The sequence below is a fragment of the Lampris incognitus genome, chromosome 11 (assembly GCF_029633865.1).
Source record: "Lampris incognitus isolate fLamInc1 chromosome 11, fLamInc1.hap2, whole genome shotgun sequence".
NCBI classification, from domain to species: domain Eukaryota; kingdom Metazoa; phylum Chordata; class Actinopteri; order Lampriformes; family Lampridae; genus Lampris; species Lampris incognitus.
Window position 1 is genome coordinate 48,337,979 of NC_079221.1, and position 23,746 is coordinate 48,361,724.

A 23,746-nucleotide genomic window follows, 5' to 3' on the forward strand; every position below is an offset into this window, starting at 1 on the left:
TGCCCTGTTTTCATATGCTGACTCTTATATATGCACATACAGTAAAACTTCTGTCTTGATGAACAACTCTGGGAATAGAGACTGAGGCAGTACTTATTCCTCGACACCAACTCAAACCATAACAATACATTAACTTGTCATAAAGTTATTTATTCTATGTCAGACATTCAAACTGTTACGGACTCCTTAATCTATTTTACAGAATGTGAAAATATGTCTGTGGTGCTCATCTTACCTTGTATTTCTTCTTAACCCTTCTCCCTCTCCCTCACCTCCAGGCTCCTCTCGGTGCAGTCGGAGAACGTGCTCCTTCGGACAGAGCAGGCACAGACTCAGACTGAGCTGCAGTCCCAGGCCGAGGCCCAGCGCCAGGGCTTCAGGGAGCAGGTGAAGCGGCTACAGGAGGAACACCGGGCCACTGTAGAGACCTTGCGAAGTCAGCTGGCCCGCTTAGAAGATCAGGTCTTCACCCTGCAGAGCAGTAAGGACTATAGGAGCGTGAAGTATGATGTGATGTGTATGTGAGCAGGAATTAAAGGATAGTTTAATTTTTTTGCAACCTGGGTCTTATTTTTGTAGTTTTTGCCATCGTGCATATCAGCTATGATGTCATTTTACTCACCAGCTCTGTTTGGAGACGTTGGACATGGGACCACTGCTGGACACAGTTTTACAGCGGTGTCTTAACGGGGCGCCAGAACACAAGCATCAGACATGTTTCAACCCCAATTAACCTCATTCCCCAGTCATCTAAACCAAGTATTTGAAAGTGAAAAAGAGAGTGCAAGTAAAAGTTATCACCACAAACCATCCAATAACAACATCCATCACATTGCTTAACCACTTCCTGCCAGTTGAACCACACTTTTTTTTTCACTGTTCTTGAAAGAATAGGTTTATGGCTAGTGTTCCACTGCCCTGTAAGACACAGTTGTAAATGGTGGTCCTATGACCACAATCTCCAAAATGAAGCCGTGAGCAAAATTATTTCGTAACTCATATACACAATGGCAAAAACTTTGAAAATAAGACCCAGGTTATAAACAAAGGAATCAACCTTTAAAATGTTTTTTTATATATAAATGCTCAAGCTCAAGGCCAAGGATATCTTTACCTTGCTTAGAAGTGATCTACTTTTTATTTCAGGAATTTTTCCCCTGCAAACATGAATTGGAATTTCACTGACCGGAAGTCCTCCCACACACCTTTATTAATCCCCTTGGGGAAATTCAGTGACTGCAAATTAACCCATCCTAGCTGTGATCTGTGTAGCTAGGCGCAGTGAGCTGCTGCGCCTGGGGACCAACTCCAGTTTGTCTTGCCATGCCTCGGTAAGGGCACAGACAGGAGTATTAACCCTAACATGCAAGTTTCTTTTGATGGTGGGGGAAACCGGAGCACCCGGAGAAAACCCACCACAGACACGAGGAGAACATGCAAACTCCACACAAGAAAGAACCTGGGATGACCCCCAAGGCTGGATAACCCCGGGGTTCGAACCCAGGACCCTCTTGCTGTGAGGCGACAGCACTAACCACTGTGTCACACATAAACTTCTTATCAAGGTTATCAAGATGTCAAGGATATTTTTACCTTGCTTGAAAGTGGTCTACTTTTTATTTCAGGAATTTTTCCCCTGCAACCATGAATTGGAATTCCACTGACTGGAAGTCCTCCCACACACATGCACTCCCACATAAACATCTACTACTACTTTTGGCTGCTCCCGTTAGGGGTCGCCACAGCGGCTCATCCGTTTCCATTTCTTCCTGTCCTCTGCGTCTTCCTCTGTCACACCAGCCACCTGCATGTCCTCCCTCACCACATCCATAAACCTCCTCTTTGGTCTTCCTCTTTTCCTCTTCCCCGGCAGCTCCATATTCAGCATCCTTCTCCCAATATACCCAGCATTTCTCCTCCACACATGTCCAAGCCATCTCAATCTTTTCTGTCTTGCTTTGTCTCCAAACCGTCCAACCTGAGCGGTCCCTCTAATATACTCATTCCTAATCCTGTCCTTCATCACTCTCAATGAAAATCTTAGCATCTTCAACTCTGCCACCTCCAGCTCAACCTCCTGTCTTTTTGTCAGTCCCACCATCTCCAAACCATATAACATAGCTGGTCTCACCACCATCTTGTAAACCTTCCCTTTAACTATCCAAAGGAGTTGAATCAAGTGCAACTGGACTTGGTATATATCTGTGAAGACATTTCGCCTATCATCCAAGAAGCTTCCTCAGTTTGTGCCTTTCTGACTAGACCAAGCTAGTCTGACTGGCTGGTGATGAGACTCAGAATTTATCCTCTTTGGAGTCGTTGTCAGAGCTATAGATGTCCATGGCTCTTTGTGATCAGATGTTTACCAACGCCCGTCGCTAACAGAGCCATAGATATGCGTGGCTCATTGTGTACCGATGTTTGGCCGCGCCCGTCGCCATCGGAGCTATTGATATGCATTTGTTTAGCAGCGACGGTCGTTGGGGGTGTCATTAGCATGACATTGTGGGATAAACAGAAATTGCTTGATATAGAATAATGATACCCTTGGTAATTTTTATTATCAATGGCTTTCCTTTTGAAACAGCATGTGGTTGAGAGGGTTTTATTCTAAATTCACAAGCGTTGTACGCAACCCTTTTTAAGAGACAATGGATCAAATGAGGTTTGGCTCTCTTTCCCTTTTTGGCTCTATCTCAAATGAATGAAATTATTTAGCCTAGGATATATTGTGTAAGATTATTATCAAGCCGGATCAATGCTGTTTTAGAAATGTGATTATTAATTAATATTTCCATCCATTTGTAGACTATTGTTTGGTGGTGTCAGTGGCTATGGAAGAGGTAACAGAATCCATGGTTTTCTGTTACCCATGCTACCTGTTGCTACACTGTTGTAAATGTCTGTATACACTGCTACCTTAAAACAGGAATACAAGTTCTACCATGCCCAAACTGCAGTCTGTCAGAATTCCCCTCCGTTGCCCTGCAGCTCTGCCCTACCCCTGGTCTCCTACATGGGACTGGAGATACTTTACATCATTGTCAGAAACCTTGGTTAATATGGGGAAGTTGCTACCTTTCTAGATAAAGCTGTAGAGAGGACACATATATGACATAATAAGTCACGGTCAAATTACTGTCCTTTTATGTATATTGCATCATGTTGTGTATATTCCACAATGTGAATAACTTGAGTTTTTCTGAACGTCATTGTAACTGGTGATTAACTTAAGTCATCTACCTTCTACTGCAAACTCGCAACCCTGCTCTCTGCATAAACCATGTTGCACGTAAGAGGGAGTAAAAGCCTCTATCCTGATTGGCTGATCTAACAGACACATGAAATCGATGTCAAATGGTAAATCGAGTGTTACACGTAAAATATTTGTTTGAAGCAATCTACATCTGTGTTCAAGTACAAAGCTTTTACACATTTTCAGATGATATACAAAACTACAATATTTACACAATTGTAGATATTTATATACAAGTAAAAGTAACAAAATGTATCTACAGCTCAGCATTCAAGTACAAGTTATATTAGCGATTTCACGCAATATTCCTGCTCTTCACTGTCTTTGAGCTTACTGCCCAATGGAGTTCAGCAGTATGACTGGTGTCTCCAGGGCCTTCTCCTGTCTTATCAATGGAAACGTATTTTTATAATGTAAATTCACTTTTTCCCCCCTCCGTTTTTTCCCGAAATGACCGATTTACTCATTTATTTCCCAAACATTTCTCTACCCTGCTTTCCTTTTCAGGCTCTGTGTCGGTCCAGTCCGGCCGTAAACCATATGAACCCCAGCGCAGAAATCAAGACCACAACCAAGCTGGATTTGGCTTTGTTGCTCTCAGCGATCTGCAGTCCATGGCGAGGGGGGAGGGGGAGGGCATGGAGACCACAGAGACTGAGAGCTCCTCTCCAGCGCACACACCACTACCCTCTCTAGAACAACTTCTCACCTCTCCAGACCCCAAACAACGTGCGTGTGTGTGGTGGAATGCATTTGAATGTTTTCCAAATGGTCCTATTTCCTTCCATTATATATCGGCTCAAAATGGTTTGATTTTTAACTTGAAGTGCGTTTTGTTTTGGTCCCCAGAACCTTTTGAGTGGACAGTGGAGCCTACTAAACAAGAACTGAGTCAGAAGCTGACCACAGCAACACGCAATATGGAGCACATGAACAGCCTGCTGCATGAAACTGAGGCAACCAATGCAGTTCTAATGGAGCAAATTGCAGTATGCATGCACACACACACACAAACATCAGATCCAGACTTTAATCAGTGCACTCATGGCAATGCATTCAAAATCCATTTCCTCCGTCAGGTGCATTCAAAATGCACATTATTATTAGCCATTTGATACACACACACAAAAAATCCCCTTTCTGAATTGATTTTCCCCATTCCCACAAAATATATATAGCCGAAAGTGTTTTTGCCAATTAAATTGTTCTGTATGCGCCGACAGTAATATCAAACAGTTTAGCATTGTTTATTGTCCCATCTTTGTCCAAAAGAAAGTAGAATCTATAGCCCCTCACCCTGAGGGGAATGAAGGAGGGTGTCTCCTCTCTGTGAGCATAGCAAGCTATTTGAGATAGTGGTACGGTTATTTTTCGCCCGTTGCGCAGTCCCAGCGGAGACTGTGTGGTAACTGTCACCATCCTACCGCCTTTATGCAACATGACCTGGCTGACAGAACGCAGGCAGAACAGCGAACCCAGTCCAACGATCCCGCCCCCTATCGCAAGGCATCCAAGGGTGAAGCCGTATTTCCAGGCACTTGAGCCCATGTTCATCTCAAAACTCCCAAATCCCGCCAAGCCAGTGGTTATTTGTTTGTGTTGTTCTTTGGTACTGCCAGTGTTGCGCAGACCAGTGTAAGCGAAGTGAGCAAGATACGTCCAGAACAGAAACTGACAGCCGCAGAAGATCGCCAAGAGACGAAAGAACTTGCTTCTGTCGTGTTCGAATAGAACAACGTCTTTCCAAACCTGCGCTGATGTGCTGAACCATCGGCGAGCGGGCGTCCTTTGGCACAAAGGAGTGACGAACGAACTATAGTGAAATCCTCCGCTACGCAGACCCATGAGCACTGGGTTGGGGGCCGATCCCGTAGTGAGACACGTAGGGCCATTGTGGATATTATGCCCAACAGTCCTGGACGACACATGGCCTGGCGACGTTTGCTGGATGATCCCTCTCCGTGTCCAATCGACATTTTGGGAGATATTGAACAAGCGAAACCGTATCATGCTGGAGCAGCACACCGTCACTTTGCTCAAAAAACTGTGGAATCCCATCCTTTTTGTAGATAATATCGTTAATGTAAATATCTTGAATGATGTACGAAGAATCAGCTAATATTTGGTTGAGCTTTCCATAACTTGCTCTCCTACAAAACGTAATACTTCAAGCGCAGGGCGCCGCCATATTTGTGGCGAAGACGTCACTTAGGTAAGATACGACACTCGAAAAAAAGAAGTTACGCCCCTAGCGGTCAAACGTGCATGAGCATGCCTTGTGAGAGAGCAGAGAGAATAAGGCCCGAAGGGATTTACCTTCAACTGCCTCGTGCTTGAAACATTTACGCTAAACCAAAATATAAATACTAAATTAAAATAAACTTATATATTTGTTGCTAAATATTTTAGATAGCCTGGTGAGTTTGAGTTTCTAAAAAGACATTCCAGAAAAGTTGAATCAGTTCATCTATATTCTGTGAAGCACTTTGTAAACTTGTTTAGAAAAGTGCTATATAAATAAAGTTTATTATTATTATTATCTGTACACAAGTCTCAGAAAGAAACAATTCATCTGTACACAACGTTTAGTGGTACAGATGTACTCTTAGCCCCCCACCCTTGGTTCAGGGATGGTTGTTTCCTCATCACATAGATGGTCTTTTTGACTCCCCGTTCAAACCAGCGTTCCTCCCTATCAAGGATGTACACTTCCCTGTCACTATTTTACAATGCTGTGATTGCAACTAATCCCTAATCCTCTGGGACTAGTACACATGGCCATTGTAACTCTAGTTAATAATCATGGCAATTTGCATATGAAACTGATCGTTGGTTGTGGTTGTTATGCAACTATTGTTTATAAGGGTGGGGATACCTGCAGTCAGTTGAGGCTGAAGAGGTCACTTAGATGAGCGATGAAGCGTTTCTCCCACGAAACGTTGTGTTCAGATGAACTGATTCAACTTCCTTGGATTTTCTTACCTGGATTATTGAGCATGCATCAAGATGTACACAAGGTTTAGTGGGAGAAACGTTTCATTACACATTGACTGCAGGTATCTCCAACCAGTGCAATTGCATAATGATAAGAGACCAGCGATCTAACACCGATTTCATACAGATGTACTCTTAGCCCCCGCCGCCCCCCCCCTTGGTTAAGGGGTGGTCATTACCTCTTCACATAGATGGTCTTTTTGACTCTGCGTTCAAACCAGTACTCCTCCTTATCAAGGATGTTCACATCTTTGTCCTTGAAAGCATGGCCACTGGCGTGCAGGTGTGTGTAGATTACATTGGTGTAGATAGCGTATATCTGCCGCCATTTTATAACGCTGTGATTGCAGATTGCAGCCTCTCCTTGTGTACCTGCCTTGTTGTGGCGGAGAGGCTTCCATGTCCTTACGATCCCAGGAGTTATGCCAGCGGGGGACTAGTGCCCCTGGCAGGTGCAACCAAGCTGGACAGGTCACCGGGGGAGGGGGCAGACTAAAGGGTACACACACCAAGTCCTGATAAGCAGGGGACAGATGATGTCAGAAAGCGGCCAAAGCAGTTTTGGTAACGGCTTTTGTCATCACAGCTGTGGGCAGAAGATTCCAATGGAACAATGGCCAGGACCTCCGCACTGTACGTGCACTGCCACTCCAGAAAGCAATGGCAAACTATTGGTTTTATTCTTTGCCCAAAACTCGCGCATGTCAAATGAGGACGTGGCCACCCCAGGATGAAGTATATGGACAACTTAAAGGAATAGATAGGACACTATGGCTGAAATTTTCAATGCCATAAGAGACAGGGACAGATGGGGCAACATCATCAGGCAGGCAGCGCGAGCAGCTAACACCCACAAGGACGACGCTGGATGAGTGAATGAGTAAGTGATTGCAGCTATCCCCCAATCCTCAAGAAGGGTCTGTCTGCGGACTGCAAGACGGATGGAACATATAGGGGTATAATTTGTATTATCACTTGTCTTAACATTAACCTCCCAACCTTACCCTTAGTGCAGGGGGGTGACTTGTACAGGGGGGTGTTTCTTGAACTGGTGAGTAGGTGTTTCTTATACTGATGTGGACATGTCTTGTACTTTGGAGCATGTCTTGCACATTACGCCCCTGGCTTGCAGTCCACAGACAGATGTTCTTGCAATTCTCTATGAATAGTACACGTGGCCATTGTAATTAATCGTCTCGACAATATGCATATGAAACCAGTGTTAGATCGCCAGTTTTGGTCATTATGCAACTGTGCTATTTATAAGGCTGGGGATGCCTGCAGTCAGTTGAGACTGATGTGATGAAACATTTTCCCACTAAACCTTGTGTCCAGATGAACTGATTGAACTATTCCGGAATTCTACACCTGAATTATTAAGCATGCATCGAGACAAAAAGAAATCGTTACACTAATCCGGCACAAACCTAGAGATTTCATGGGGGGGGGGGGGGTCACAGATATGCATCTGCTCATGACTATCGCTTTAAAAAGGGGGGAAGATTTTATAACAATATGTTTTCCATAAAGACGGTCATGCTGTAACATAGGGAGGGAAATTAATAGATTCACCCTCTGGTGGTTGTTTTCATTGAGAGAGAAATGGCTTGAATTCTCCAGAGGGAATAATTTTTAAAAAAATGTCTAGGGCTACATTGTAATGTCAAGGCAGCGACAACACTTAGATTTGATTTGAACCTACCTTTATTTGATTATAATCATCTTTGTGCAGTTACATACAGAATTAACCTTTTTACAACCTTCTTCTTTCGGCTGCTCCCGTTAGGGGGCGCCACAGCGGATCATCCATTTCCATATCTTCTTTCCTCTGCATCTTCTGCTATCACACCAGCCACATGCATGTCCTCCCTCACCACATCCATAAACCTCCTCTTTGGCATTCCTCTTTTCCTCTTCCCTCGCAGCTCCATATTCAGCATCCTTCTCCCAATATACCCAGCATCTCTCCTCCACACATGTCCAAACCATCTCAATCTTGCCTCTCTTGCTTTGTCTCCAAACTGTCCAAATTGAGCTGTCCCTCTAATATACTCTTTCCTAATCATGTCCTCCTTCGTCACTCCCAATGAAAATTTTTACATCTTCAACTCTGCCACCTCCAGCTCCACCTCCTGTCTTTTCGTCAGTGCTGCTGTCTCCAAACCATATAACATAGCTGGTCTCACAACCATTTTGTAAACCTTCCCTTTAACTCTTGCTGGTACCCTTCTGTCACAAATCACTCCTGACACTCTTCTCCACCCACTCCACCCTGCCTGCACTCTCTTCTTCACCTCCCTTTCGCACTCCTTGTTACTTTGGACAGTTAGCCCCAAGTATTTAAACTCATACTATGCCTTCGTCACCTCTACTCCTTGCTTCCTCACCATTCTGCTGTCCTCCCTCTCATTCACGCATAGGTATTCTGTCTTGCTCCTACTGACTTTCATTCCTCTTCTCTCCAGTGCATACCTCCACCTCTCCAGGCTTTCCTCAACCCGCACCCTACTTTCACTACAGATCACAATGTCATCCACAAACATCATCCATGGAGATTCCTGCCAGATCTCGTCTGTCAACCTGTCCATCACCATTGCAAACAAGAAAGGGCTCAGAGCTGACCCTTGATGTAATCCCACCTCCACCTTGAACCCATCTGACATTCCAACCGTACACCTCACCACTGTCACACTTCCCTTATACATATCCTACACCACTCCTACATACTTCTCTGCAACTCCTGACTTCCTCATACAATACCACACCTCCTCTCTCAGCACCCTGTCATATGCTTTCTCTAGTAAATCCACAAAGACACAATGTAACTCCTTCTGGCCTTCTCTATACTTCTCCATCAACATTCTCAAAGCAAACATCACATCTGTCGTGCTCTTTCGTGGCATGAAACCATACTGCTGCTCCTAATCATCACCCCTCCTCTTAACCTAGCTTCTGTTACTCTTTCCCATATCTTCATGCTGTGGCTGATCAGCTTTATACAGGAGCTTGCTACAGTTCTGCACATCGCCCTTATTTTTGGAAATGGGTACAGTATGCTTCTTCTCCACTCCTCAGGCATCGTCTCACTTTCCAAGATTGTGTTAAACAATCTAGTTAAAAACTCCACTGCCATCTCTCCTAAACATCTCCATGCCTCCACAGGTATGTCATCTGGACCAGTCGCCTTTGCACTCTTCATAGCGGCCCTCACTTCCTCCTTGCTAATCCACCACACTTTCACTATCCCCACGTTATCCAGCATTGTTGCTGACTTTCGGCTTTCGGGAAGCTGTAAATTGTACATCTCTCTTTCTCTGACCAGTGTGGGCAGTACGGTACAAAACACAGCATACTGCCCAGTGATGTTAAAGAGCGGGTGTATCTGTTGTCCATTTGAAAAATTAAATATTAAGTTTATAATTTTTACAAAAACTGTAAAATATTGATCAGTTGTTTTTTTTTATTATTATTATTTCATAGTTCATTGTTTAATATGTCCACAAAAATTTGTTGTTTCAATATATTTTCAGCTTTGGATTTGTAACCATTTTTTTAAAGGATGGTCAATGGAGAATCTCACACTGAAGATTCTCCTCCAGTAGAAACACAATCACTAGATGGCATACGTTTTCACTTTCCCCAGTAGAAACGCAACCACTGGAGGGCGTAAATTTCCCCCCGCCCCCTCCCCCTCTTGAGTTTAGAAACGTTCTCTTCTCCAGTGGCTGTGCGAATCACTGAATAATGGCAGGGACTCAAATAAGCTGTTGAAGATGCTGATTTAAAGTATCCCAAATGTGCTCACTGATTAACTTGGTTGGTGCCTTGTACACTTCACAATAATTATGTTATAAACTTTGTCCAAATAGCATTTATCAAACCAAAGTTAAAAAGTGCTTCACGGGTAAAAAATAGAATAGCAGTAAAATCTGAAAGAAATAAACATACACCCAAGAAATACTGACACAATTTTAAAGCTGAAATCCCTACATGCTGTCATTTACATGTTGGGAACAACTCCAGCAGGGAAGAAAATGCAATGTGATGCCAGTGTGGCCATGCTTCTGTTGGACAGACAATATAACTGTAGACAATGTGGTGATGTGGTCTGCTTGCTTTACCACTGGTCCAAGGATCTCGTTTTTACAAAGGTGCAGACTATTTACTGGGTGATCTTACAGCAAACGAGCCACATCAGCTGCTCCACCTTGTTTGTCATCCGAGAAAATCGGTGTCAACAGGTCTGTTTCTCACTCCCACACCGAGCTATGTGGGAACACTGTTCAACTGTAATATTGATTGATTGTCCAATAGGATCGCCACATAGTTGTCTCAATTTTTTTTTATTTGTTTAATTAATTAATAAATTAATTTTTAATCCACACTAAGGATCTCAGGCTATGCTTAGGTTTATACATAGAAGCAAAGAAGACTTTTCAGCCTCCAGGGATAGTTCACAGATATTTGTGACATGACAACATGGTTTATAACTTCATACTGCCAAATTGAAAGTCAGATGAATGGAATGAAAGTCGTCCTTAGAAGCTCATCACAGCATCTATGGTATTAAATGCTGTCAAATTTCCAGTTGTGACCAACTTGATTAGATATCTGGGGTCTGGTTTCAGGTCATCCTAGAGGTGATGGAGCAGGATTTAGCAGTTCTGGGCTTTGGTGGTTGTATGATCTGTGGTTGTGAGGTCAGTTGGACTTATTCCCAAGGTAGAGAAATCAACAGTGATTTCTCTTGCAAAAGCTCTGGTGGATGGATATTCCTGCAGCTAGCATGCCAATCAAAGTCCCTTGAGAATTATGACCTCTGTGGCAATGTGCTGTAGGACAAAAAATAGCATGTATATGTCATTGTTACGCTTCCGGTGTGGGAAGATGGCTGTGCGAATTCATGTTTGCAGCGGCCTCACCTAGTGCCAGGGTCGGAAGATGGCAACACAAATTCACATTAGCGGCGACCTCAACCTGTACCGTCCATGCAGTGTCTTTGTCCACGTCTGCGTCTAAGTTTTGTCTTCGTTTGATGGCTGGGAGAGCTAATGCTGGATTGGCTGGGTGGTCTGGTGGCAGCCTCACCTGGCTTTCACTGTGCTGTTTTTGATGTCGTCATGAGGAGTGCGGGGAGATGTGTCGAGGGTTTCTGGCTGGGAGAGCTGGTGCTGGATCGGCTGGCAGAGCTTGGTCTGCTTCGTCCAGTGGGCCCGGGGACCACGGCACCTGCCTGGAGCTGCGCCTGAGGAGGAAACGCCGAGGCCAGTGTGACAGGATGCGAAAGCGGGGCAGGCTAAACTAACTGCTTGCCCATGCAGACCAGCGGTTTTGCCAGTCATCCTGGCTGGCGTTGTTCCCTTGGACAGTGATTTTTTTTTTTGTTTAGTTTGGATATATGTGTTAGTTTGGATATGTGTGTTCTTGTAGTTTTTGGATGTATTTTTGTCTTTGTGTTGCACTGCTGTCGGCTGGGGGAAGCGGCATTTCGTTTCATTTCATGTACGCAAGTGCATGAAGTGAAATGACAGTGTTCCTGATTGTTGTGAATGAGCTTTGGTGTTGGAATACATGGGTGGCACCAGAAGTAATTAACTCGGTGGAATTGTGGTGTGGGTGACACCGTGGCGTAGTGGTCAGCACCATCACCTCACAGCAAGTGGGTCCTCTGTAAATCGCCAGTGAGTGTGAATGGCTGTGCTAATGGCTGTTTGTGTGTGAGCCCTGTGATGGACTGGTGACCTGCTCCGGGTGTCTCCCTGCCTTCTGCTCAGTGGCTGTGGTCATCTGCATCCTGAACTGAATGAAGCGGGTGTAGATAATGAATGGACGGATGGAAGTGTAGCACACCTTCTTGCATTACATACAGCAAAATGATTGAACTGGCAGGCGATATTGGGAACATTGTCAGCAATATTTCACTTTTTCAACCAACGTTAGAACACATTCCAAAAATTCAGGGTTAAACATATTGCTAGAAAAACAAATATTTTCACAACAGGGAGGCTTTGAATGCCTGCCTCCTCCATCTGTTAGGTCAGCATTGGCTGACAAAATCCTAATCCTTTACGTTATCAATGCCTTACATAAGTACACTACCGTTCAAAAGTTTGGGATCACCCAAACAATTTCGTGTTTTCCATGAAAAGTCACACTTATTCACCACCATATGTTGTGAAATGAATAGAAAATAGAGTCAAGACATTGACAAGGTTAGAAATAATGATTTGTATTTGAAATAAGATTTTTTTTACATCAAACTTTGCTTTCGTCAAAGAATCCTCCATTTGCAGCAATTACAGCATTGCAGACCTTTGGCATTCTAGCTGTTAATTTGTTGAGGTAATCTGGAGAAATTGCACCCCACGCTTCCAGAAGCAGCTCCCACAAGTTGGATTGGTTGGATGGGCACTTCTTTGAGCAGATTGAGTTTCTGGAGCATCACATTTGTGGGGTCAATTAAACGCTCAAAATGGCCAGAAAAAGAGAACTTTCATCTGAAACTCGACAGTCTATTCTTGTTCTTAGAAATGAAGGCTATTCCATGCGAGAAATTGCTAAGAAATTGAAGATTTCCTACACCGGTGTGTACTACTCCCTTCAGAGGACAGCACAAACAGGCTCTAACAGGTACTATTTAATGAAGATGCCAGTTGGGGACCTGTGAGGCGTCTGTTTCTCAAACTAGAGACTCTAATGTACTTATCTTCTTGCTCAGTTGTGCAACGCGGCCTCCCACTTCTTTTTCTACTCTGGTTAGAGCCTGTTTGTGCTGTCCTCTGAAGGGAGTAGTACACACCGGTGTAGGAAATCTTCAATTTCTTAGCAATTTCTCGCATGGAATAGCCTTCATTTCTAAGAACAAGAATAGACTGTCGAGTTTCAGATGAAAGTTCTCTTTTTCTGGCCATTTTGAGCGTTTAATTGACCCCACAAATGTGATGCTCCAGAAACTCAATCTGCTCAAAGAAGTGCCCATCCAACCAATCCAACTTGTGGGAGCTGCTTCTGGAAGCGTGGGGTGCAATTTCTCCAGATTACCTCAACAAATTAACAGCTAGAATGCCAAAGGCCTGCAATGCTGTAATTGCTGCAAATGGAGGATTCTTTGACGAAAGCAAAGTTTGATGTAAAAAAAATCTTATTTCAAATACAAATCATTATTTCTAACCTTGTCAATGTCTTGACTCTATTTTCTATTCATTTCACAACATATGGTGGTGAATAAGTGTGACTTTTCATGGAAAACACAAAATTGTTTGGGTGATCCCAAACTTTTGAACGGTAGTGTATGTTTCTGAGAATGATACAATGCTGGTGTGTATGTTTATGAACAGTAACATCTTGTTACATCGATTGTGTGCGTGTCCTTTTTGTGCTTGTGCCTTTGAATCGATGCCCAGCTGTTGAAGAGTGAAGTGCGCCGTCTAGAGCGCAACCAAGAGAGGGAGAAGAGTGTTGCCAACTTGGAGTACCTGAAAAACGTCTTGCTGCAGTTCATCTTCCTGCAGTCTGGCAGTGAGAGACAGGCCCTGCTGCCGGTCATCCATACCATGCTGCAGCTCAGCCCCGACGAGAAGAGCAAGCTGGCTGCAATCGCACAGGGTTTGTACACATTTTAGTCAGTTTCTCTTAATATCACAGTGCATGTTTCATTTTTTACCATATGTTATCCTCCTCTCTCTCTCTCTCTCTCTCTCTCTCTCTCTCTCTCTCTCTCTCTGTCTCTCATAAGCCTGAGGTGCTATTTATTTTTCTTTTTGCAGGTGAGGAGGAGGTGTCGGGATCTCGCAGTTCTGGCTGGACCTCGTATCTCCACAGCTGGTCTGGGATCAGATAGACATGACGACCACCAGACAAAACACAAACTGGAAACAGTACAATTCTAAAATCCAACAGGGCATGCACTTTGAGACTCAGTACTGAACACTCCCGGTCCACATTCAGAAAAGTCACTTCTGGCTTGAAATGTATATATATAGGTTAGGGAAACAACAGAAAAGGGGAGTGATATGCTGGCATCAGTTATAGAAATCACATAAATTGAGATTTCTCTTAATCTGACACCCTTTGCATTATGTGCAGTAAATAAATTGGTTTACCGAATAAGTTGATTGTTGGTCTATGCATGTAAAAATAAATTTAACAGACACTCATAATTAGGTCAGATGTGATTATTAGCATATTTCTAATTGGTTTCACCAAACCAATATAACTTTAAAAAAAATTAAGAGTCATATTAATTTGTATATGTATGCATACTTAAAGGAAAAATCAATAACTAATCACAACAAAGTGGGACAGTAGCTGTTATAATATGTGCTTCAACTGTTGTGTTACTGAATCATTTGCAGCTTTTCACAAATGCCTCACATTCTGAAATTGGGATCCATTAGGTTTTCATGTAATTTGTTTCATCGTCTCTAGTTTTTTTTTCTGTGCATTTAAACCAAAATATTGTAGTATCAACCATATTTGTATATATTTGTCTACTTTTTGGACAATTTTGGGACTTTTTGTTTTTTCAGTTGTACTACTTGTTCATAGCTGTTTGCAGAATGGGATTTTAAATTGCAATAACTTATATTCAGCTACCAATAAAAATGAATTTAGTGAATCTCAAGAGATATTAAAATGTTGGAGGCAGCCTAGTGGGCATCTTGAGTTGGGAGGTCACTGTGCAACTCTAGAGGCATCTTCTGTAGCTGACACCGCTTTCCCCGGGGGAGTTGAGCATAAAAATCTGGAGATCTGTGGCGTAATAAAAGAATAAAAGCTTACAGAATTGGTCTGCCAGCCCGCCACCATCTACCCCATGATATTTGAAATGCAAAAATTCAAAAAACACTAACAAAACGCAATAAGTCATGCATCACTTTTTCTTTCCTGTAGGCAGCTTTTTCCTTGCAAGTGGATGTTTTGATGGAATTGTTTCATATGAATGGTAGTTATGGAGGAAGCTGAAAGAGATTGTAAACTATAAAATTTACTGATCAATGATGTTCACATATTTAGATTCCTATTTTTGTCATGTTGGGTTACTGTTAATGTTGCAGTCTCACAGTGTAAATCTTGATGAAACACTCCAGCATTTGTACTGGACAGTTGTTTGTTTTAAAGGTTTTGAGGAATTAGTCCAGCAGTGGTATAGAATAAATGTGAATGCTCTAACCCAAGATTATTTACTTGGAACTTTTCTTATGAACCCTTGCTGCAAAAGTTTGTGTGGTCCATTCGCACGTCACATAAACGGTGTTGCTTCCTCCTGCGTTAACACATTGCACATCAAGTCCACCATCAGATGTTTCCACTGACTCCTGGTGCTCCGCTCACCGATAATATGGTGCAGGAAATGTGTTTAAGGAGTCTTGATCCATAAAACAATAGAAGAGAAGTGGGACTTTGATATTATAACGTCAAAGACAGTTTTTTTAACTATTTTCACCGGATATTGCCGTATCAAGTTAAAAACAAAATTTTCCTGGCATTTAACGGGCAAACGCAACCTCCCTGCCATCTTCAGCGTTCTGTCCGACGTGTCACGTACTTTATATGACCCTTGTTTCCTGTTTATTGACCAGTAATAAAATATTCGTAGGCTGCATACTGGGGTATATCACGATTAATGTTCATTAGGTACACTTGCAAGTCGCGGTGTCAACATATCTAGTTTTAAATACACTTAATTGTCCATTTGTGGATGTAATTACATTTTAGACTAAACTCATGCGGCGGAACTTCATTTATCTTGACCAGAAACTTTGTCTTTTCGGCAGTTGAAGCATTATTCAAGCAGAGGTATATAAGGCTCGCCATGACGAGACGCTCTTTGTAGTCAACTCAACAATATCCCAAACATAAATAATCCCAGATATGAATAATCCCAGATGTAAATAATCCCAGACATAAATAATCCCAGACATAAATAATCCCAAACATAAATAATCCCAGATTTATGTAATCCCAAACATAATTAATCCCAAACGCAAATAATCTCAGACATAAATAATCCCAGATTTAAATAACCCTAGACATAATATCTGGATTGTTGCAGCTGTTGACGGAAATCCTTAAAATTATTCGAGAGAAGGATGCTAGGAATAACAGAAATGACCAACGGGTAATTTGTAGTTGAAAACTCGACATTGAATGAAATATTAGTTTAACGAGTGCGAAGACATTTTTTTTTCTACCAAATCCCAGTTTGAAGAAGTTTTTTTTTAATAGTGTTTTTAAAAAACTCGCTTGGAGCCTAGAACGCAGCAATGCATGATTTGATTGTAACGGTGTATTGACAGTCTACAGAGATTACCCGAGTGTGCCCCCCCCCCCCCCCCGGAACGGACGTTGCAGTCCAACTGGGATGTACAAAGTAACGCAGCTAAATAGAGAATGAATCAAGTAGTTTATCGGATTCCACCCATAGTGTAGGCCTCTTTAAAACAGTAGGGGAGAACCGGGACGAAAGTAACACGGTGATTTCCTCCAAATCTGATAGTTTAACTGCCTCAGTATGAGCAGCACGCAACGTTTAAAGAACCACGAGAAAACACGTGTCATGTATAGTGTTGTAATACTGGAGTCGCCAATAGTTGGTGCTGTAACATTACATATGCTGTTCTGTATAAATTGCTGTCACGGAAGTAAACGTTGTTCAGCCTGCTTGTGTAACGGGGGCAGTCCTATGCTGTTCTATGCTGGTCAGCCTGCTGCATGCCCGTCACTCTCATCATTAGCTCTGCGTTGTGTTCTATTTTCGGTGGGGCCCCAGGTGTTGTGGGGGGCCCTCAGTCTCTCATCATCATCATCATCATCATGATCAAGGAAGGAGGGGGGACACACAGGACTCTATTTGGCCCACCTTGCCATTTATTTTGGTTTCAAACCCTTCGACAAACGTCCAGTCCTCCAGCGGGAGCGGTGTTTCTTACGGACGTGGGGGTCGAAGTTCAACCACTGCCCGGACTTCACTCGTGTGCGTCAGAAGGAGAAACCGTCCACGGGACTCCGATGTAAGAAAGGATAAACAAGTATTTTATCCCACAGCTTGCAGTATCTTCTTACAGGGATACTCAAGGTTACGTTCTCCTCAACCAGCAAAACTGTCCTCCGGTAAGAAACACGCGTCGCTCGGCTCGATCGCTGCTTGAGACTCCTCCCACAAAACAAAAATGGCCTCTCCCGCGTTCCGTCTTCCGTGTACCCATAAGACCTCTCTCTTAAAGCGACAGTACACGTATATGACGGTCGTTGTAAAACATAAAAGTAAATAATGACATAAAATAAAATGTAGTAAACACAAATAACAGCACACAGACAGGATTTGGTGATATTTCATACTCAAACAAAATAAAATAAAAACATTAATTTTAACCTGGTTACATTCACCCCTCCTGAAATTCACCAACATCCTGACAGCAGGATAAAAAGAGAAAGAGGAAAGGAAAAGCCCATCACTGACTACTGGCACAAGTGAAAAGAAGGACCTAGTCCTCCAGTCAACTTAGGAGCTACCTCGGTTACGAGGTCCAGAAAATAATGAGGTTGATCAAGTCTCAGAATTCCCTTAGATCAATGTGCCGCCTGATACGCCACACCATGCACTTGGCCCAAAACAACCCTGTCTGATAGACACCTAATAACTCACATTAAACTAGGTTGAATGACTCCAACCTCCATCAAAGTTCAAACCCTCACACTCCGTAGAAATGGCATCTGAGCCATAGATTCTATTAACCTGTTCACTGACCTCACCACCCTCCCTGTGCGTGTCCTAACCCGACCATCGCTCTCTACGTGTGTGCGTGAGACAGTGCGAGCTGAAACATCTGTATCGAGTGAGGGTGGTGCCCCTGTGTGCGAATCAGTGTGAGATATAACACCTACATCGAGTGAGTGTGATGCCTCTATGTGTGGTGCATGTGTGTTGTGTGGTGCGTGTGTGTTGGGTGGAGACTGAGCAGTGGCCCCCACAGGACTGACTACCAGACTAGACGGAATGAACTCTTCCGCTTCTGCCCACTCAGATCTAGGTGAGTCTCCAAGTGATGAGACTGCTAGCCCCACTGCATCCCCTGAGACCGTCAGGCCATCTGCACTGTCCTCCTCATCGGACCCTGCGCAGTCAAGCAACTGACTGGTTGTACTGGACTCCTCACCCTGATCTAACTCAGGAAGGGGCAAGAAGTTGACCTCCAACAAACGGTTCCTGTGCACCACCCTGGTGTGCCCCTCTGCATCCTGAATCTTGTAGACGTGGATATTGGGGTTGACACCGACAACCGTGTACACTCCGTTCTCCCATTTGTCAGCCAACTTTCTCTCCCCTCGCTCACTCTGGTTCGCAACCAAAACACGATCCCCGACAGACAGGACAGTGCCCTTGGCATGTCTGTTGTACTGTCGCGCCTGATGCTGCTGCTCAGCCGTGGAGTGCTTCTGAGCGATCTCCATTGCACTCCTTAGACAGGAAAGCAGAGACTGAGCATAAGAGTCATAATCAACAACGTGAGGGTCATGCAAAACCTGCCTGAACATAACATCCACTGGCAGTCTTGGGACACGCCCATACATCAGGAAGAAAGGCGCGTAACCCGTGGTCTCGTGAACAGTGGCATTGTACGCGAGCGTGAGAGAATGGATCTGCTGAGGCCACTGTTGCTTCTGCTGAAGCGGAAGGGACGGAGCATATTCCCCATCGTGCGATTTAACCGCTCTGTCCCGCCATTACCCATAGGATGGTAGGCCGTCGTGTGGGACTTCGCTACACCCGCCAACCTGAGAAGCTCTGCAATCAGGTTGCTCTCAAAGTTTGTGCCCTGGTCAGAATGTATTCTCTCCGGAAACCCGTAAACACAGAATACATGATCCCAGAGTTTCTTGGCGACCTGCTTCGCTGTCTGATTGGCGCAGGGGAACGCGTGAGCAAGCTTAGTGAAGTGGTCAGTAACCACTAGGACATCGACCGACCGCTGCTTACTGTCCTCAGCGGACCAGAAATCCATACACACAAGCTGCATCGGTGCGGAGGTTTTAATGCTCTCCAGGGGCGCGCAAGCAGCTGGCTCTGGGGTCTTCCCAAACACACATCTCCGACAGCATCCGACATATGCTCTGATATCCCTCTCCATGTCAGGCCAATAAAAACGCTGCATTGCAAGAGAGAGAGTACGGTCCTGGCCCTGATGACCAGCGTGATCGTGGATGCCAGACAGTGCCTTGTCTTTCAGACTCAGAGGTAAAACATACTGAGACCGCCTCTGCTTGGACACTGGGTCCTTTGTCACCCTGTACAAGACACCATCATTGACTTCCAACTTCTCCCACTGTTTCAGCAGCCTGAGGACCTTCTGGTCAGCACCATGCCTCTCACGTCTCGATGGCCGCTTCCCAACAGCGACAAAGGGCAACACCTTGGAGATGCAGGGGTCCTGCTCCTGACTCAACCTGAGCTCCTCGGTGGATAACATAGGCAGTCTATCCTGACCACCCGACAGATGCTGAACGTGCTGGACCAAACTGAGTGCTGTGAATACTGATGCATCAGGCCAGTCACCTTTGGCTTGACAAAAAGCCCTGACCTCAGCTGCATCACCAGCAAACCCAGATCGCGCACTACTCACTGTTTGGGACTGGCAACTGAGTCTGAAAACATCCTGCACAGAGTCCCCCTCAACCCCGTCGGCTTCCTGAACAAGGGCCGGGTAGGGCTCCCTAAGTAGCCTCTGACTGACGGGCTTGGAAAAAGGGTCGCGACTCAAGGCATCCGCCACCACGTTTTTCTTCCCTGGCAGGTGTTTGAGATCGAAAGTATAAGACGCCAACTTAGACACCCAGCGGATCTCACACGCGTCAAGCTTCGGCTTCGTTAGGAGATAAGTCAGCGGATTATTATCTGTCCAAACGGTGAAGCTTTGACCCTTCAGCCAGTGGCTGAACTTTTCACAAACACTCCACTCCAGCGCCATGAACTCCAGTCTATGAGCTGGATACTTCCGCTGTGAGGCACTGAGGGACTTGCTTGCAAAACCAACAGGTCTGGCCTTGGACTCTCCTCGGGGCACTTGAGACAGCACCGCGCCGAGTCCGTCCAAAGACGCATCGACCGACAAAATGAAAGGCACCTCAAAGTCTGGATGGGCAAGCATCACACACTCCAGTAACATCGTCTTCAACAGATCAAATGCTTCCCCACATTCCACCGTCCAGTCTGCGGAGGTAAGCTTACGGAAGCTGCCATGGGGCTTCTTATCCTTAGCCGACCTCCCCCTCCTCTTTTGTCCAGCTGTAAGGGCGAACAGGGGCTTAGCCACGGAGGAGCAGTTCGGGAGGAAATGCTGGTAGTAAAATACCATACCAAGGAAAGATTTGATCCTACGAACAGAAGGCGTGCACCCATCACCTTCCATGAGATCCTGCACTGTCATGTTGGAGATGACCTCTACTTTGGAGGGATCGACAGACACACCTCCGCCATCAACCACGTGGCCCAAAAACCGCACCCGCTTCTGCAGCAGATGACACTTTTTCGGAGCCAGTTTCAAGTTGTTCTCCCTCAACCTCTGAAACACAGTGCGGAGCCTCGACAGAGCCTCAACCTCTGACGGCGCGAAGACAAGAAGATCATCAAGATAGCACAAAAGCTTCGTGAAGTTCAGATCCCCAAAGATCCCAATCATCATTCTCATGAAGGCTGCAGGGCTATTACAAAGGCCCTGTGGCATGCGATTGTATTCATGCAACCCAAGGGGAGTCGTGAAAGCAGTGTATTTCTTGTCATCTTCATGCATTGGGATGTTGAAGAAGCCAGAGGTGAGGTCCATCGTACTAAAGAGGCAGTTACCACCCAGCACGGCAAGACAGTCCGACTGGTGTGGCAAGGGATGAGCGTCTTTCAAGGTCCGAGCATTCAGCCATCTGAAATCAGTGCAGATCCGAAGCCCGCCATCCTTCTTCCACACCATAACCAGCGGTGAAGCGTATGCGCTCGAGGACTTCCGGATAATCCCTTTCTCCTCCATATCAGTGAGAACCTGTCTCAACTTCTGATAGTGGGCTGGGGGAACCCTCCTGTAGGGCAAGCGAAAGGGGCGCTCATCCACCAGATGGATGCGATGTGTGTATCCTGTGACCTCGCCACAGTCCAGAGAGTCCCTGGAGAAGATGTCATGGTACTCGGTGAGCAGCTGAGTGAGCTGGGACTTGCATGCCTCACTAACCTGACAGGAGCTGAGGTCAATGTCACTGAGTCCGAGCTCTGACAAACTCCTAGCCGGCTGGACAGGCGGACAGGCACTATCTGTGGCGTTGGACTCATGCCTCCCTGCAACTGATTGCAGTCCCTGGAAAACATTAAAGTCCTCAATCGCCAAGCATGGAAACACATCAGCCAACTTGCAGTTCCTTTTCAGCGTGATGGCTTTGTCAGATGGATTGACAACAGTCATGGGTACCCACCTATCACCCCAGAGCGGTGTGACAAGTCGACCTACGAGTACACTGCGTGGCATGGCCTTGGAGTCTGTCGGCTCCACAACAACAGTGCTTCCAGCTGACATAGGCACCTTAGCAGGAAGTCTGCCCCAGACTAAGTGCTCGTGCCTCGGTAAGAGTGTCACGGCCTGGGTGAGCTTAACAGTACCTATCTTCTCAGGAACTGCACCACCCCTCCAGTGCTCTACATTCGTGAACATGGACAAGAACTGTTCAACGTCAGGACTAGACGGATGTTCCTGTCTGGACGCGATGTCCCAGTACTCAGTACCACTCTTGAGTACATGGGCCACATGTTTAATGACGTTTGTGCCGACTATCAGATCATCATGCTGACCGGGCACGACCAGAGTGGGTATGACAAAGGAAACACCATAAAGCTGCATGTTGAGGTCATAAAAACCATCAGGCCTAGTCTCCAGACCACCGCAGCCAACCAAGACAATGTTCTCTTCAGGCTGCTGCTTCTCCGGTAAAACACCCCCAGAGCGGAGCTTCTCTACTGCATTTTCACTGATACTGCATGACATAGAGCCAGTATCCAACATGCCATTAAGCTGCACACTCTGGTTGACAAGAACAGGAGCATAGAACAAGTCACTGAAAGCCTGAATCCTCTGTGTCGCCTGAATGACCATACGCGAACCCTGAGGTGCTTTGGCACACTTGTCTTCATACAAGTGAGCCAGGTCGGAAACATCAGTGAGGGATACATCTACATTACCCACACCATCCCTCTCTAGGTGTGGGTTGAGTAGTTTAACGGATGAGACTGACGACCAGCTCTTCCACCAGGCTGAGAACGGAGCTGGTTGGGCGGCTGAGGGTGAGGACAGTCCCTCTTCCAATGACCAGGAGACAAACAGTTTATACATCGGTTCTCCCGGCTGCAGTGGGAAAATGTGGAGTGATCCGGAGACTTACAAACCCTGCACAACCTCTGTGGTGCGTCTGGCACCCGCCCTGCGGCGTTAGCCGGCGGTTGAGTCAGCGTCGGTGTCCGGACTGCAGCGCTAACTGGAACCTGAGTCTGCATTGTGACCAAACGGTCTAGCAAGCTCACCAAACTCCTCATATAGTCATCACCGCCAGAGACAGGTGCGGGAGACGGTGCGGGAGACGGTGTAGGAGACCTTGCACAAAATGGTATAGGAGATGACGCATGAGCCGGGACGGGAGATGGCACCACCGGCACGGTCGTGTTCAAGTCGGGAGCCATGTCGACTACAGGGACATGAACCTGTGAATGGAACCTACGCTCTACCGCGCCTGCTTCACGTTGTCCACCTGCAGCAACACGGGACTTCCTCTCCAGCATGTGCTCATCAAGCCTCTCCTGGATCTCGCTAGCAGACCATTTCCCTGCGGACTTGAACTTAAAAACATTGGCAAGAGACTGATCTGGACAGTGTTTGATAAACATCATGCTTACCTCGTGGCTTGGCTCTTCAATACTACGGCCCTGCCACTTCAAGCATTCGTCAGCCACCTCCACTGTTTTATTAAGCCTAATCCAATACTCCATAGCGTCCTCACCTGGCTTGGGCAGCGTACTGTAAAAGTCCGCCAGGGGCATGCTCGAGTATGTGAGGTCACTAAAGTGTTGCTTCAGTACATCAAAAATAATGTGGGGGTTCGCTATGTGGTCGACAGATGTGTTGCGCAGCTTTATCCTCACCACGTCCCCTGCTTTCCCCATAAGCTTAGCTAGAATCTCATGTGACTGCTCACTAACTGGAATGGCTCGCTTCCTCAAATACAAAGTCATAAGGCTCTCCCACTCATGAACTGTAAACTTATCAGAGCTATCGCCCCTGAAAATAGGAGGCTCCCTAGCGTCTGTCTGCATTACTACTCTAACACTAGGAGCTGTCTCCAAACGCTGTTCAGCAGACCTAGCACTGTCACACACAGTGTGTTTCTAAGCATTTGTGTTTCCTGCAGCTTAGCAATGATTGACTCTCCTATCTTCTCTGCTAACCGAGTAATGAGCATGGCTAACTC

At 45.4% G+C, this 23,746-nt stretch overlaps 2 protein-coding genes across 2 annotated transcripts in view; one reads left to right on the forward strand and one right to left on the reverse strand.

Moving 5' to 3' along the window:
- Positions 1 to 15,420, forward strand: part of LOC130120620 (GRIP and coiled-coil domain-containing protein 2) — a 48,241-nt gene extending 32,821 nt beyond the window's left edge. The window contains exons 20-24 of the mRNA XM_056289267.1: positions 279 to 481; positions 3,764 to 3,985; positions 4,106 to 4,245; positions 13,654 to 13,855; positions 14,017 to 15,420. Of these exons, the coding sequence (XP_056145242.1) occupies positions 279 to 481; positions 3,764 to 3,985; positions 4,106 to 4,245; positions 13,654 to 13,855; positions 14,017 to 14,090 (841 nt within the window). The 3' untranslated portion in view covers positions 14,091 to 15,420. The remainder of the gene's footprint in view (positions 1 to 278; positions 482 to 3,763; positions 3,986 to 4,105; positions 4,246 to 13,653; positions 13,856 to 14,016) is intronic.
- tmem223 (transmembrane protein 223) lies at positions 4,259 to 5,421 on the reverse strand. Its single transcript, XM_056289265.1, has one exon. The coding sequence runs from the start codon at positions 5,312 to 5,314 to the stop codon at positions 4,454 to 4,456; it is 861 nt and encodes a 286-aa protein (XP_056145240.1). The 5' UTR covers positions 5,315 to 5,421; the 3' UTR covers positions 4,259 to 4,453.
- Positions 15,421 to 23,746: the final 8,326 nt, after the last annotated feature.